The sequence below is a fragment of the Malaclemys terrapin genome, chromosome 1, assembly GCF_027887155.1.
Source record: "Malaclemys terrapin pileata isolate rMalTer1 chromosome 1, rMalTer1.hap1, whole genome shotgun sequence".
In the NCBI taxonomy this organism is placed as follows: domain Eukaryota; kingdom Metazoa; phylum Chordata; order Testudines; family Emydidae; genus Malaclemys; species Malaclemys terrapin.
The window spans coordinates 331,183,114-331,200,354 of record NC_071505.1 but is presented as its reverse complement, the minus strand read 5'-3'; the positions used below and the strand labels follow the sequence as shown (position 1 = coordinate 331,200,354).

Sequence of the window (17,241 nt, the reverse complement as noted above, 5' to 3'; positions counted from 1 at the left end):
TTCAAGAAATATATGGTTGCTGATGATGTTTTAAAGAAAGTCACACCAGTGAATTGGTGGAAGTCACTTAAGCACTTGGATTCAGAGACTGATGAAGTGATAATCTCACTTTTAACAGCAATAGCTTCTTCTGCCAGTGTAGAAAGAATATTTTCTTCCTTTGGACTAATTCATTCCAAATTGAGAAATCGTTTGGGTTCTGAAAAAGCAGGAAAGCTTGTTTTTCTTTTCCAGATTATGAACAAGCACGAAAATGAAGGTGAAGACGACTGAGTTAGCTGCAGAAGCCAATATATCAAGTTACTCATGTTGACCTGTCTGACATAGTCGATTTAATTTTTGTTTCTTTTTTTAAATGTCATTTAATTATTTTAGTTAAAAACAATTTTAACAAAATCAAACCTGATTTTAAGAAACTTGAATGTTTAACTAAATTCAAAAATTCATATGCTTGTTTTGTTAAAATATTATATGTTTGCCGTTGAAGAAAAAAATCCAGAATACATAATGTTGTTGTTTTAGTTAAATAAAACAATTTAAATATCTGTCTGGTGATGTTCTCCTCCTAATACAGTACGTCAAGAAAATCCTCCAAATATGTATGATTAACCCAGGGATCAGCAACCTTTGGCACGCGGCCCCATCAGGGTAAGCCCCCTGGCGGGCCGAGCCAGTTTGTTTACCTGTCATGTCCGCAGGTTTGGCTGATGGCGGCTCCCACTGGCCACAGTTTGCCATTCCGGGCCAATGGGGCTGCGGGAAGCGGTGCGGGCCGAGGGATGTGCTGGCCACGGCTTCTCGCAGCCCCCATTGGCCTGGAGCCACGATCAGCCAAACCTGGGGACGCGGAAGGTAAACAAACCGGCCCGGTCCGCCCGGGGGTTTACCCTGGCAGGCCGCATGCCAAAGATTGCCAATCCCTGGATTAACCTGTTGAACTGGAGATAGTTCACCTCCCAATGACTTCATAAATATCTGCTTCAATTACCTTTGGTAAATGAAATAACCAAACAATTATTCATGTTCTGATATAGCTGTAAAACTAATCTGAAAAGTTTTCAAAATAAATCACTTTAAAAATGTATAGTGTTTACCTTCTAAAAATTAAACCTACATCTATCTCTGAGTTGTGAAGAATATGAATTAAGGTTATAACAACCAACAAGAATGCACTTTTATGTAGAAATCCATGATTAAATCGAGTCTTCCTGACTAGTGATTTAAATCATGATTTAAATCAAATCCACCCTGCTAGTCAGCACTCCACATACGCTCTTCCCTCCAACCCTGAGATTTCAGTATGAGGAATCTAACCTGTTGGACCAATGGAATGAAAAGTCAGTTATGGGAAGACTGGGGTAAACTACCCAATCCTAGGTTCTGAGCATGATTAACTTGCACTGAAAGTTATGGGAGAGCTGAGATTGCGAGGTTCTTGACAGAATCAGGCCCTAGAGGTTTTTTTTTTTTTTTTCCTTTTGTCCTTATGATATAAGAGTCCTTAGGATTGCACCACACCAAGGTAAATATTAAGGGCCGCAGCCCTGGCACACTGTGCAATGGGTGGTGGTTGCGGACCGAGCTCCTGTCACATCAGAATTTCCATATCATTAGCCTCCCTCTCCATTTACAGAAGGAGTGAACAAATGAGAGCAGAAGCCATGACAACATCGCCTGTGATTCCAAGGGCTTCTGCTGGGAAGGACGGGCACGTAGCCACGCAGGGTATCCGAACGTGAAAGCAGTCATATTTTGCTGCTCCAGACACCATGGTGACAGCGGTCAGTCACTCTACCACAGATGACCTCATCAAATCACAGTCTAGAACTTAGGACATCAGCGTATTTTTGTACGTTACGATCTACTGGAAGATCCCTACGCTGTATTTATGCTGAACCACAAAATAGCAAGCAGCAGTTAGGGATCCCGCTGCAGCCAAACCAGAGCTCTGTCCTTAACCCACCTTACTGTCAGACACGGCAGCTCACGCTGTGTGGCAACTACACTGGCCCTGTGAAGATGGCTTTCCCTATCCCTAGCCAGAACAGGGAACAGCAGAGACAGATTTCAAATTTTACTCCCAATTGTGTTTCTTATGGGGGGAGGGTTAATTTTGTTAGCTTCCTTTTTCCCCTCCCTCCAGTAATAAATAGTATATTTAGAGAAGTAGTGTCGAGTCTTTGGACAGTTCTCTGCTAGGAGTTCTCACTGGAGTTCACAACTCCATGCTCCTGCCCCACTCCCAACCATGGTGGCATGAATGTGCCTGTGCCCCAGCCCTGAATGGGGCCATGGAGGGAGGGGGGGGGGGGACACCTTGCACACACAGACAAGGTGGGAGGGGTGAAAACTTTCTCCCACATGGAGTCTGAGCTTTGGGAGGTGGAAAGACCTCCACCTTCCCTTTTGGTTTTGAAGGGGAGACAATGCCCTCTTCCCTCCCCACACATATCTTGCTTCAGAAAAGGGCGGGGGGCGGAGAAGCACGCACGCCTTTCCCAACACTTTAGTGCGTTTCCAGCCAGCAGAGGAAGAGCTGCAGGAGGGGCTCTAGTGTTGCCGTGCCACTGTAATAGCTGGGGGGTGTCGCTCTATAATCTTACCCAAAGGCGCAGGAGTAGAGGCAGGTAGTCCATGTGCACGGAACACATGGGAGGTGGGAAGGAATGATGGGGTAAGCATGGGCCAGCCTGCTAGTCACCACCTTACTATTCTCTCTGGGCATCTTCACAGCTCCAGGCCAGCAACAGTGGGTGCTGCTAGCAGAGATCAACTGTGCAGGCAGGATCCAGTGTAATTTTACAGCTATTTCCTGTTAAAGGGAGTTAACGGCTCTGAGAAGTGTTTGTGACATTATCAATCAATGAGCATGCCGAGAACACGTAATATGCAGATCGTGGATAGATTAGATTGCTATCTTATTTCTTTCAACGCTAAGATTTTCTCTCTAGCAGCATGTGAAGTATAAGAAGTTATTAGTATAAGACTGCCATTATATACCCCCACACACCCCTCAGCACTTTGTCAAGGTGTCATGTTTACATGACATTCTTCATCTCAACTCTTCAGGAACATCTAAAACTGTGATGTTTACACAGCCATGAAGCCAGACTTAGTTGAAGACCAAGACCAGGCAGTTATTTACAAAAAGAGGAATTTAAGTTTGTCATGTTTCATGATCTGGGAAGACAACTCGAGGCATAAGCTTCCAGTTTCCTCAGCCTGGCTTCTGAGAAACTGTTTTCTAATGTGGATATAAACCATATCTGCAATGAAACAGGCCAACTGATACTATCGGATACATTATCATACAGCCATGCTCATGAAAGCGCACCATCTTGAACAGGGCAAAAGCAAAATGCTGCAAATGCATCAAAACTCATATGGTACATTCAGACCACTAGAAACAGCCGTGTGTTGGATTTGCTGTTCCAGTGATTGCTGCTTTCCCCAGATGCTTCTTCCACGGCTGGGCGCCTGGGCAAAACCCACCCCGAACACATTCAATCCCTTGGGATTTGGTTTTCATTCCAAATCCCCCTCCCCCTTACTTTCCCCCCAGAGACATGCATCACGCAAAACCACCCCAGGCTTTGATGAGTGTTGATGTATCTAAAGCACAGACAAACAAGCATGTCCATCCTAATTCACTACATGAAAAAGCAACATCCATTTCTGAGGCAACAGGCAAAATTATGTAGTTCATACTGTTTAAGTTTCCTCTTCAGGTACTTTTCAGAACTGGACCTTTAAGAACAACTTGTTAGGATGGTGATTGGTCCTGCTTTGAGCAGGGGGTTGGACTAGATGACCTCCTGAGGTCCCTTCCAACCCTGATATTCTATGATATTAGGAATGTATGCTGTAATGGCTTTCAAATTCAGCCCTTCTACAAAAGTTTCTCATCCCAGATCCTTATTTCACTAAAATTATTGGTTTCCTATCTCTACACTGTTTTTGCTATATACAGACACAGATGTACAACCCAAAGCTCTACAGAGTAACTGATGACTGAGGCAGTAGACCTGTGGTCTCCAAAGGGGCGTACGCGCACTGCAGGGGGTGCGCAAGAGGATCCTTGGGGGTGAGCGGCAGGAGGAGCGCTTTTTTGTGGGGGAGGGCTTCGTCAGGTGGGAGTCTGAGTGGCTTTTGCTTTTGTTGCTTCGGCAGTTCGGGCGGGAGTCCTAGCGGCTTTTTTTTTTTTTTACTTCAGCAAAAATGGTAGAGCCGGCGCAGCAGGGGGTGCATGCTCAAAAAATTTTTACTGATAGGGGTGCGTGATCAAAAAAGTTTGGAGACCTCTGCAGTAGACCAGCTGGTATGACAGCACTGTTCTTCTGAAGAAAGGAAAGCAGCTTGCACATCAAGGCAGCAGGCTGCCATCTCATCCCCTATTTGAGATGCACACGCTCAGAATGCTTAGCAAGAAAGAGACCTCGGTAGAAGAGCACCATCCCCTGGTGTCATTACGGAGTGTTTAAATAAAATGTGGGTATCTGAGGAACATCAACTAAAGGAAAAAGCTGGATCCTGGAGATACCAGCTGCATTTAAAAACAATTCAAGAGCAAAATTCAAATCCCACCTCAGAAAAGAGTTGCAAATGCAAATGTGTGTTTATAAAACATTCCAATTTTTCAGATTTTTGATTCCCCATTCCATTTTTCTGGGAACCATTATCACAGCACCTGAACTGACTTGGATAGTCAATATAGTTAGTACACGAGCAACTTTTCTATCGCAAAGGAAGCTAAGGGCTGATCTACACTGCGGATTTCAGCCACAGACGTACTTACCTGTCTGGGTAGCAGTCCAAAGCCACTATAAAGCTTCTGTTTGCCCTAGCACAGCTTACCCCTGCTTGAAACCAGGATAAGCTGTGTCCATGAAAGTGGTGGCCGAAAGCAACACTTCCTGTCTACACCAGGGGCTTGTGCTAGTGCAACTACAGCCACAGGATCCCCCCAATGTAGAAAAGGCCTAAGAAACAACTTCCCATACAACTTTCTGCTCATGCCTCCTTGCAAGCTGCCTCCTGCACTAGCCAAAGATTCTGTGTGGGCTGGGATCATTTTAGTCTCTTACCTGACCCTCTCCTCTTCATTTCTCTTGAGTTCTTCATCCCGTTGGAGCACCTTCATTATTGCCTCTTGTTCCTCCTCCGTTAGGAAGCTTAGGTCAATCATCTTGTTAACAGATTTAAAAGAAGGCTTTAGAATCCTAGAAGTCCTGGTGGGGGCTGGTCTGGAGTCAACGTGAAAGGTGTAAAAAGACAGAAATCCCAGGTCTGTGGGATTCACGAAACACTCCAACCGTTGGGACTGGACTAGTCAATGGGATAAAAAGCCCTTAACTTTGTTCTCTTGTAGGAGAAATGGCACGTGCTTCTCTGGGCAAGAGGCTCTCACAACAGAGTGCTGCATTCCTGGTTATTCAGATCACATGCATGTTGCGGAGGTGCCAGTCTCTCAGCTCTGCTTCATATAACAGTTCATTGACCAGGCATATACTGTTAATCGAATGTGGAGCAGCTGTAGTCAGACATCACCTACAAAAGAGACAAGAAAGAATAAGCTCTAGCATTAAGAAGCAGGGGAGCAGATTTTTTTTTTTTTTTTTTAAATAACTCATCACAAGATCTCCAGTATATGTGTGTGTGTGTGGGGGGGGGGGGGGAGAAACACTGCAAAATGAAGCGGTCACTTCAAGTCAAACCTGTTTTGCAAATGTAAACCACACACCTTCTGGGTGTTCTGTCCCATTTAGTGGCACCAAGACCACTTATAGAGAAAGATAAAATGATTCTGCTCTACAGCCTTAGCTAACAGCCAGTTGGCTTTTAACTTATGCGGTAGACACTCATGCATTAAGCTCCAAAGGTCCCCAGTTTGATCCCGCCTGCAAACCACCGGGGTATGTTGGCGTTAAACAAGCTTATAACAAAATGGTCATTAAAACATATTTTTAGCCAATGCCATAACCTACATATGGGAAAATAGAGAATAAGTTCCTCCTGGATGTTAAATGTTAAAATCAGAGGAAGAGAACGACTAAAAATAAAATGATTTAAGGAAACAAAATCACAACCATAAAACTGCTGCTGACTTCTGCGCATGGTGTTGAGAAGTATGGACTGGGAGACAGAAATAGTGTCTAGTTTCAGACTTCCTACGTGACCTTGGGCAAGTACATTAGCTTCTCTGTGCCTCAGTTTCCCCTCAGGTAAAATGAGGATATGTACCAGGAGATTTGAGCAGTCATTCATTGATATTTGCAAAGACCCTCAGAAAAAAGGTGTGGGCAAGTTGGGTAGACAGAATGAACTGTATTGCCAACTCCAAGCATTCAAAAATTGTGAGCAGACACCCCAAAATCAAGAGGTTTTTAGATTAGATTAGATAGAAGGGATTACTTTTATTTACTTTCTGGTCTTTGAACATCAGATACACTTGGGTCATGTTTTCAAGTCCTTCTCTGCAGCTATGAGGTCTTTAAAAAAACCAAAACAAAACACCCACAACACTTCTGGAGTCATGAATCTCAGCCTTCATTTAAAAACAGGAGTCTCTGAGGCTTTAAGAAAGAGACATCAAATATCACAATACTCACGATGAAATTTTGAGAGATGGCAACACCAAGCTTATTCTTTTTATTATTTGTACTGTGATAGCCTCAAGGAGCCCCAGTGATTGACCAGCACCCCGTTGTGGTAAACCATCAGTTTCTATAGGATTTTATTTTAAATTTTAAAAACGTTAATAGACTATACAATTATAAAGTCAGCTTCCCAGATTTGACTGAGACAACAATAACTTTGAAAGGCATGTTAACTTCCCAGCTTCTCTCTAAGGGTGTGGTCAAAATCCTGCCGTTTAATATGTATATAACTCCCAATGACTTTAGTGAAAGTTCTGCCCGAACAACAGGGTCAAGTCCCAAGTTTGTCAAACCTAAATTCCTTACAGTAAATGTCTTCTACTGCATGTGTGAGCCACTGCTCTCCACCGGAGGGTATCAGAACTCCTCAGCTACATGTCCTGGGTCATATACTGCTAGTGACTATATTCGCCTTGTGCTCAAGTGGTAGCAGCCCGTGTTTCCAGAGCAGGGGCATCAGAGTTCTATTCCTTCTGCCACGATGGAGTGTTGAATACCATGGTGCATGAAGTCCTAGCTTTCCACTGATCTTTTACAATATAATTCCACAGTAAGGATTTTTATTATTAATACTATATAATCACATAATAAAATATGACCAAGTTGAGGCACTGCCTGCCCCCCTCCATTACTAGAGAGAGCATATGGAATTTAAAAAAAAATAAAGCAAAAATATAAAACACTGGAGCTATCACACACACACACACACACACACACACACACACACACACACACACAAACACACACCCCTCATTATGTGGAATCAGTGGTGTACGGTTCTGCAAGAGCACACCATTTTAATCCCAGTTAACTTGCATCCATAAAGCACGGTTTGAAGTCTTGAATGCTGATTTGTTTCTATGCTCTTAAACCAAGGCTCCAGCCCCTACGCCAGAGACAGTCAGAACAGAGGGCAAAATGGAGAATGGCTAGCTTGCAGGGCAATTCCTGACTTTTGAGGCTAAAACTAGCCAGACACTAACTCAGGAAGGAATGAAAAGGAAGGGCACAAAAGGCGGCATTGGCAGAGAGCCTACCCCCCCAGCTATGACTAGTCACACTAGTGTGAAACGTGGTTAGAGATGGGGAAATAAACAACTGGAAGCCCAATGAAAACCTCAGATTACCTAGACAAGTCTCAAACTATTGGGAGATAGGAAGTGAACTGGCCTCTTCCCTTGGGATATCTACCGTTATTAGAGGACTGTCAGAACAACATTCTGAGTTTTTTACCTGTCTCATCTCCTTACACTTAGCCCTGGTCTACATTACGAGTTTAGGTCAAATTTAGCAGTGTTAGGTCGATTTAAACCTGCACCCGTCCACACGACAAAGCCATTTGTGTCGACTTAAAAGGCTCTTAAAATAAATTTCTGTACTCCTCCCCGAGGGGATTAGCACTGAAATGGACATCGCCAGGTCGAATTTGGGGTAGTGTGGACGCAATTCGATGGTATTGGCCTCCAGGAGCTATCCCAGAGTGCTCCATTGAGATTGCTCTGGACAGCACTTTGAACTCAGATGCACTAGCCAGGTACACAGGAAAAGCCCTGGGAACTTTTGAATTTCATTTCCTGTTCGGCCAGCGTGGCAAACTCAGCAGCACAGGTGACCATGCAGTCCCCCCAGAATGTTTCTACGCTCCCCCTATCATCTCTGTCCCTGAGGTTATCGCAGATTAGAAGGCAAAAAAAATGCAGTCGCGATGACATGCTTTCCCAGCTCATGCAGTCCTCCCGCACTGATAGGGCACAGCGTAATGCATGAAGGCATTCAGTGGCAAAGGCCAAGAAAGAATTGCTGTGTTTGCTTAACGGCCAAAGTATCATGCCTCGCTAGCGATCCTGCCCGAGCCAGGTCGCTGTGTCACATGCACTCCGCGCTGTGTCAGCCTTGGGTGGGGGCATGACCGCTTTGAGAGCAGGAAGGCCATAGATTACAGACATTACATTAGGTAGCTTCTTTAGCTAGAGAAAACATTCCTGTCCATTTCGCAAAGTCTGTGGCAAAAAAAAGAGAAGCCCCGTAGTGTAGCGATTATCATGTTCACCTAACATGTGAAAAGTCCCCAGTTCGAAACAGGTCACCATTCCTTTTTCTGACTCCCCTCCTGCATTTTTAGTCTTAGAACAGACTGTGCTGTGAAATTTTACTTTGAATTATATCAATTATGAGTTAAATAATATGGAAGGTCTCTCTAAGTTATAGTCCCGGGTTCCTTACCCTTTCAGCTGCTCTGATAAATTAACATTTTTGTTAGGGGCGAGGGAAAATTTTCATGAAGCCTTTTATAGGGACTAAATGCTATCTAGGACTCTGAAATAATCTTAACGTGGCCCATAGAGTGCAATCCTTCGTTCTGGATTCGTCATTCCACAAGTTGAACTGCTCCTTACGACTGTCCAGGCTTCCTGAGCCATGGGAGCAAGGGGCAGGCTGGAGTAGGTGTGACCGCGCGGCCTGAGCAGCTGGAGGCAGAAGCCCCCAGCTCGAATGACATTCCAGGCAGGACTGAATCTCCATGAGATTAAACTTAAAGAGAATGACCTGGAGTCACTCCCATTCGGTGCTCTAAGAGGAGGATAGCCATGTCTGTCCAGGCACCCCTGATTGACCTCACCGAGGTCTGCCAGCTGAGTGGGACCCCGGCTGGCAGGAGCCGGCGGACGGAGCCCCAGACTGGCAGCAGGTCTGGGGCTCTGTCCGCCGCCCTGCTCAGCCCACTGCCTGCCTGGGGTTCCAATCATCCAGGCAGGCAGCGGGCTGAGCAGGTCCGGCGGATGGGATCCCGGAAAAAAAGGCACGAAACGATTGTCTGCCTTTGCTTTCGTGGAAGGGGGGGGGGGGGGCTGACTCCATGTACCCAAAACCACCCACGACAAAGTTTTTGCCCCACCAGGCATTGGAAGCTTAACCCAGAATTCCAATGGGCAGCGGAGATGTGGAAACTATGGGATATCTACCCACAGTGCACCGCTCTGTAAGTTGATGCTAGCCGCAGTAGTGAGGACGCACTCTGCTGACTTAATGTGCTTAATCTAATTCTAAAAAGTCAACTTTCTAAAATCGACCTAATTTCGTAGTGTATACATACCCTTAGAAACAAACATCTGACAGGCAGAATCTCCAAATCTGTGATGATATAATTAGTTATGTAACTGATCACCAAGTTTGCTCCCTTTGACAGCCTAATCTAGAAACGGCTGAAACAAGAGATTAAAGCAAGATCATCATGTTGGCATGACACAACAAGAAAACTTTAGTTCAACAGATAACAGTCCTTACTCTTCTAGGCAAAAGACACCTTCTGCCAAGCTAATGCCTGCTCGTGTTTCAGAAAGTGACATTGTAGGATACCATATTTATCCTCTTGAATGAGTTTTGTATCAATTTTGCTCTGTTTACAACTTTTCTGAGCAGCCAGCATTGCAAAACAGCCTCAAATCTGAAAAATCAGTCTTTAAATGCCACCAGGAATAAAGTTCAGGAATTAGAATTTGGCCATCTATTCTGTTGGCAATGCACTAAGGTAAAAGAGAGTCCAATTCAATCGTCCAGTACAGTAAATGATTGTGCAGCCTGTCTCTCCACTCCCCCAACTCCAAACACACACCACTGAAGCAAACAGGTGGAGACTCCGTCTAAATTCTTTGAATTCCAGAGGAAGAAGGTGCCACTTTTTCCATTTTTTTCCACCATAATTCCACTTTAAACCCAGTGGACAATCTAGAGCAGTGGTCCCCAACGCAGTGCCTGCGGGTGCCATGGCACCCGCCGGGGCATCTATGTGCGCCCGCGTACTGGCCAGTGGAGAAGCATCCACCAAAATGCCACCGAGAAGCAGCGTCATCAAGAGGCGTTGCTACTGAAATGCCACTGATCTTCGGCAGCGATGCCTCTTAATGACGCTGCTTCTCGGCGGCGACGCCTCTTGACATTGCCACTTCTTGGCGGTATTTCGGCCATGGTCCTCAGTGGCTCGTCGTCTGGTGCCCACCACACCAAAAAGGTTGGGGACCACTGATCTAGAGGATCTTATGGCAGCCAAGTATGGCCCTTCTGGTTAAGAAGCTCTGACCTAAATACTTCAAAAAACAATTATCTGGGTCTCCCTTCCCTAAGGTGGATTCTGTGTCACCTACAGATCAACACATACATATTTATAATCCCCAATTCAAATGATTCTTTCCTCCTTTCACTTGGAAGGAACAATCATATAGTTTAGAAACAAGCATGGACATTATCTACTTTGATGGTCACAGATGAAACATGTCTGTCATAATGTACCAAGCTCCAGCCAGCATCTGTAGTGTTAACATCCAAGGCCCTTGACCTAATTGCAGATGTACATCTGCCAACACAAAGAGTAAATTATGTTGTAGTCAAAAACCCCAGACAGCTCTGAACTGGAATTATCAGGTAATTTTCTACTTGCCTTAGGACAACCAAGTATTTAGAAGGCTGTTGTAGAAAGATATGTTGCCATAAAAGGCCATTCTAGGAGAAATACAAGAGGAGACGTGGGAAAAAGTTTTGCGTTAACTCTCAACTTGATTTAAAGGATTTAAATGTAATAAGATGGGCAGAGAGCACTTTACTAAGCAGGCTGGACTTCTTCATCCATCTTCCCTGAAGTTGTAGTTAGTTAAGTTGTAGAAACCAGAACTTCACCTCTTCCTATTAAAATAGCAATTCTGTGAGGCCTGAATCTCTACACAGCCCTGCTGAACAGCTAGACAGTGTGCAGACCTGACACTGGACAGTGGCTAGAAGCAGATGCTCACCACTCTGCAGTTACAGTCTCGGAGCTCTATCATTCCACTTTCCTTCCAGAGATTTCCTCTCCTATAGGTGACTGCTACCAAGTCATAGTGAGTTCCTGTTTAAAAAACAAACAAACCCCATCAACAAGTACAAAAGGCCACCACTCATGGAAAGATACTACACTTTCTTCCTTCAAGAATGGGGAAATGTACTTTAAGAATGTGGCTCCAGGACTGCATATTAGATGCACTGAAACAGTTGTAGTATAATTGTGTATGCCTTTTGCTGCTCGCATTAGACAGACTAGCTGATCCTCTTCCAAACAGCTTAGAAGAAAACTGTTTAAAAGAATGCTGCTCTGCTGAAACATGAACCTCATCCTGCATTCAGTTTTACCTCATATTTTGTTTACTTAGAACCTGTTCCTAACTCCCACCCAAGTCAATGGCAAAAGCCTGCCTGGGCTTAAATGGTGCAGGATCCTTAAGTGCACCCTTTGTGACTTCACACTTGGGTTAGCAATGAGAAGTGTAATGCTTCACATAAGAAATGGGCACGGGAAACCGTTCAAGAAGTTGGATACCTGAGATCACTGAATAAGTAGTTATAAGTAACCCAAATTGTAAGTAATTTCTACAAACACCTAAATGGTATAAACACTGCATGACATTTGCCATGATAGCAAGTCAGTAGCTCACTGGAGACATGCGGATTACTAGCAACAACTAGAGCATAATACACATGTAGTTTCCTAGAGTCGGCAAAGAACACCTGGCTGCATACACGGAAAAGATTCTGAGCCCATTCAGTGCAAGCTGGAACAAGACTGCAAGCTGTTGCGGAAAATACCTCCAAACAACATTTAATACAGGGGTAAGAAGTGAAACTGTTGGCTTAGATCTATATCAAGTACCATAATTTAAAGCCAGATTTCCAAAGCCAGCAATATTTTGACATCTGTATTTCAAATAATGCAACAACAACAACAAAATAGAATTCACAAAAGACTTTGGCTACAAATATTAGTCCACCATGTCATGAATTCTGAAAAAGGGTAAGCTTTTCAAAAAACAATCAGCAGCTATTTAACATAGCTACAATGATTTAAGAGTTCTAGACAATTTTTTTAATTTTAATTCCCTGCCACCCATGTTTATTATGATTCAATGATTTCTCTTGAAAGGATTAACTCAAAAACAAAAAAACCCAACATTTAAAAGTTTTGTGCAAATCACAGGAACAACTGATCCATGATGTAAAACTTGACACTTCCTTGAAAAATGTAGACATATCAGTGCAGGTACAGCTGTTGCATGCCGTATTTTTTTTCTCCACTCCATCTCTGTAGTTCATTGACACCAAAAATACTACAAGTCACTGAAAGAGTAACACAGTTACATCGAGTTCTTAGACCACTAATTGAGTGAAATGTAGTTAGGCCTGAGAAATGGTACAGTTAACTAACTGGGTGGCAGGTTCAAGAGATTTCAAATGTAACTAAAACAGTTTCCTTGTAACCTTATGATAGTTCTTAAAAAGATATAAAGACGTACCACTTTTCACATCTGTTTTCCTGCAGAATAGAGGCAAACACAAACACTCCATATCAGATTAAATGCAAGTAATGGCAGTTGACACAGGTGTTGTATTACCTCCTAAGCATCTCTTCAGAAACTAGAAAGTTTGCTGTTACTAAGTTCAGTTTCTCAGTGTGTTGCCAACTCAAATTATGAGTCTCTATATTTGGCGTTTTTTCTTACAGCTCCAGCTTCTGGAGGCTTGTGAATATGGGACAATCTCAGCTTCTGTTTAAAAAAAAAAATGTTTTTAGCTCACATGGTTGCGGAGAAAACCTGAAGATGTACACCAGGTGCAATTTAAAAGGCTCAGGAACCAGAAATTAAATAAAGAGACCCCAGCATTTATTTTTAAAAGTCTGGTTTAAAAATCCACAAATCTCAATTGGGGGCGGGGGGTGGGGAGGGCTAATTTATGATGTTTGATTGCTTTTGGGTTGACAGTATTATGGACTATGTTGCCCAAAACTTAACTATGCCTTTTAATTCTTCATCCATGGCTTTAACTGGTTCCGAACATCATAATCAAGTTATCCCAGTCAGTGGATCCTTGTAAACAAGTTACATCCAGACCCACTTCTTTTTTCAGCTCAGCATTTGAGTGAAAGACTTGAATTCTGCTACCCACAGTTCTAGACCCAAAGAGGTACAGTAACCCCACACACCATAGTTTTAAACTTCCATATGCCGTGTGTGTGTGTGTGTGTGTTGGGGGGGGGCCGGAGGAGAAAGCGGGGAGAGTAGCATTGAAGCAGTTAATACTGACAAATGCTAAGCTTGCCTGTAGGACCTGAAATTGAGGAGCAAAGCCCTATTGTATGTTGCCTTGCCCCCAGGTCAGCCAACCCTCCCCTTGGATGCAGGAACCTAGAAGTGTCCCTAAGTGCGTTACATTGCAATATCATTTTTCAAATATTCCTCATGTGGTTGATCCAAGCTGCTAGCATTTCATTTGGGGAAAGCTGCCTTCCAGCCTATGCCTTCTAATAACACAAGCAAATTGGAAGCCACCCCTACGCTTCCTGGCTGCCAGGCTTTTGGCAAGGATGCTGCTTCACAGAGCAGCCAACTTCTTCTGTTGGTATGAACAATCGCAGGCCCTGCGGATAAGCAGCACTTGTATTTCTGCCCAGCCCATGGTGCACTCAGCTAACAGGATCCCCTCAGGTTCTCTTATGAAAATGGGGGTTGTATTTATGCACTCTCAAGTAAAATATTTTCCTTTATGAACTACTTTGCTCCTTAAATTCCATGAAATACCAGTGCCAATAACCAGGATGAGCTGGAAGCCAAGTTTATTGTATTTAAGGGAACAGGGAGCTAGGGGTAGAGTGAAACAAAGTGTGCAATAACAATTTGCATCTCTGTAGCAAACTCTGTTGTCCTATGCAAGAGTTAATCAAGTTTATCCTGACAACACCCACAAAAGGGAAATAGAATTATCCCAGTTTTATAGACTAAGGAAGCCAAGGAAAAAAAAGTTAGACATTAATAAGCACTTCACAAAATTGGGTACGCATCAGCCGCCCATGTTATGCAGGAGGTCAGATTAGATTATCTGTTCTGGCATAAGAGCAAAGGCAACCACTCCCTTACCCCAAACACTCTGAATCTATAACTATAGGTATATAAAAATAGAACCCAGCTTTTTTTTTTTCTGCCTACTTGTCTTTCCCAGAGAAACTTTTGTGCTGCAGCCCCAGATAATCCAACCACAGTGACCAAATCTTACAGAAAAAGAAAGATAAGAGGTGCAGATACACACATTGGAACCACTCCAGCTGTTTCTATACCTCTCATGCCTGAGCAGTTGCTATCGGAATATTTGCATGATGATAAAATCCAAATGCAGTGCTAATACAGCCCGAGTACTAACAGTGCCTTTGGTCATCTTGCTGTATGTTGTGCACCAACATGTATGTTTAATCGAGGGGAGCTGAAGAATTTCCTAGTAGCTGTCATTTATTCCCACTTCCCGCATCTAGAGATCTTTTCCGCATAACTAAGTATTGAGTATTGGGCTAAAGTGAAATAAGCCTTGTCAACACATGTATACTGAAATATTTCATTCAGTTTTAGAATGTCCTAATCAAAAACTTTCCCACACACAGAACACATCCATTTCTCTGCCATTATGCCCAGCAGAGGTCAGCTCACAATGGCCATAATGGAGAAAAGTGTTAAACCCTCAGCAATAAGCCTTAAGTACCCTGCTCAGTTATAACCAGACGAGTACTCATGTTTTAGACAAAGCTTAGCAATATAGTGATATAGCAATCTTCAACCTGTTAGAACAGAAAGCAATGGGTAGACCTGGGTGAATAATGGATGTTGTGGTTCTATGGAAGTTTAAAAAACATTTCATTTAGACAAAAAAAAATCAAATCAATATTTTGGTTTTGACAGTTGAATTTTTAAAAATAAAAGTAAATTATGAAATGAAGAGTGATTTCAAACTAAAAACTACAAAATATATATTTTTTTTAAATATGGAAATTAAACTTTGGGGAGAAGTGGGTCTGAAGGAAACAACTGATGTCTCCAAATCCGCATTCTTTACCAAAAAGAGTTTTGGTCCAAAAAAAAAAAATAAAAAAAAAAAAATGTCACCCCGCTCTAGTTTTTGGCCTTATCGGGTGGGATTTTCAAGAACACCCATCGGTCAGTGGCAGTTAGGCCAATGTTGAAAGTAGAACTAGGCCAGTGGCTGTCACTTGAGAAAATTCCACTCCTCTTCAATATCACGTACTTTGCTGGTGCATACAGAGCTGTCTGCCTTCTAGGTTACTATTATTCTGTAAGATCAAAGTGTTCATCACGTTGAGATTTGACAGGCAAACCTATGCTGCTTTGTGTGTTAAAAAAAAGTGCTCTAAACTGGAGGGCAAGAGGTAACTACTACTACCATCAAAATGAGAAGATATCAACTGAAAACTAGAAGAGGACAAGAGCAAGGCATTTTGGTTTAAGTCCTCTGCTGAAGTTATGGCAACCTCCTATTTCTCTTACTACAGTTTGGATCTATTTGGCAGAAGTGCCTAAGAACCGAGCCAGCGCTAGGTATAAGCAGACTAAGCAATTGCTTAGGGCCCCAAGTAGCTCAAAGGGGCCCCCTCTTTGCTTTTTATTATGTGTTTTATGTGAGGGGGACTCCCCAAAAATATTCCTGCTTAGAGACCCCAATGGACTAGTACCACCTCTGCCTAAGAATATCACTTTCCAGACCTATTTAAGAGTTTGATTTTAGGGAAGTGATTTATGAACTGTCCATTTCAGAGATTAAAAAAATAAAAAGAACAAACAGAAGAAAGGACATTATAATTACACATTTCCCTATAACCATTCTTTGGCAAATGGACTGTAATTTCTTAGACATGCACAGATAATTATTAACAAGGTAATGGAAACTTACATCAAAGCTAGCATCTCAATGATGGGTAAAACAATTCCAGTTATAGAGAGACCTATTATGCAATTGGTGATGAGAAGCAATATGTTAAGTCCTAGAACATGAGATAGTAGAATCTTGCTAATTTGTAATAATTCACATGACCAAAGACAATTAAAAAACCCAGCAATATTGCATCACAGGGCAGATTTATTTTTTATATATATATATGAGATACCTTATAGATTATAGGCCTTCATCCCATGGACATGTGAGAAATGTTATGCAGAAGTAATCCCATTTATTTCAATAAAACTACTTGTATGAGTAATATTTAGTACATGAATAACCATTGGAAGAATTAGGGGGCGAATCCTCAACTAGTGAAAACTGTCAGATTCACTGCAGTCAGTGAAGCAATCACTCCTTGATGGCCAAGTCAACAGGTGTCAGAGTTTTGCCGTTACCTTCAGAAGGGTGAAGATTTAACCTCTAGTAATTCAAGACCCTACTACAGTTCTCTGGTGCCAAGTGTAGCAAGACTGAGGTATATATGTGAATTGTCAGGTTTCTGATTAGCTAAGTGAGAGCAAGCAAGTTTTACCTGTAAATATTTAAATTCAGTTTTTATCCACTCTGTCCATATTCTCTCCCCCCCCCCCCGCCCCCCAGTAGTTCAGCTGTGTGTAATTAGTGAACCCTGGTCCCATGCAAAAGTAGTTTATAGATACCTTCTTGTTTGGCGTAATCAATGTGCACTTTATAAATCTAAATAAGTAAATAGAAAACTAGTTAATTCTAGATTGAGGGGAGCTTCAAGGTGATTTATAAGCCTGTAGTCTTAAAGTAGAACAGA

General features: G+C 42.8%; 1 protein-coding gene across 8 annotated transcripts in view; it reads right to left on the bottom strand.

The window, feature by feature from the left end:
- Positions 1 to 17,241, bottom strand: part of SYTL2 (synaptotagmin like 2) — an 82,351-nt gene that overhangs the window by 53,194 nt on the left and 11,916 nt on the right. For 7 of the 8 annotated variants that reach the window (XM_054015720.1, XM_054015725.1, XM_054015724.1 and 4 more), the window contains exon 2: positions 5,085 to 5,547. In XM_054015720.1, the coding sequence (XP_053871695.1) occupies positions 5,085 to 5,185 (101 nt within the window). In that variant the 5' untranslated portion in view covers positions 5,186 to 5,547. Of the gene's footprint in view, positions 1 to 5,084; positions 5,548 to 11,440; positions 11,527 to 17,241 lie in introns of those variants that run through there. The other variant, XM_054015722.1, reaches the window with a different exon arrangement.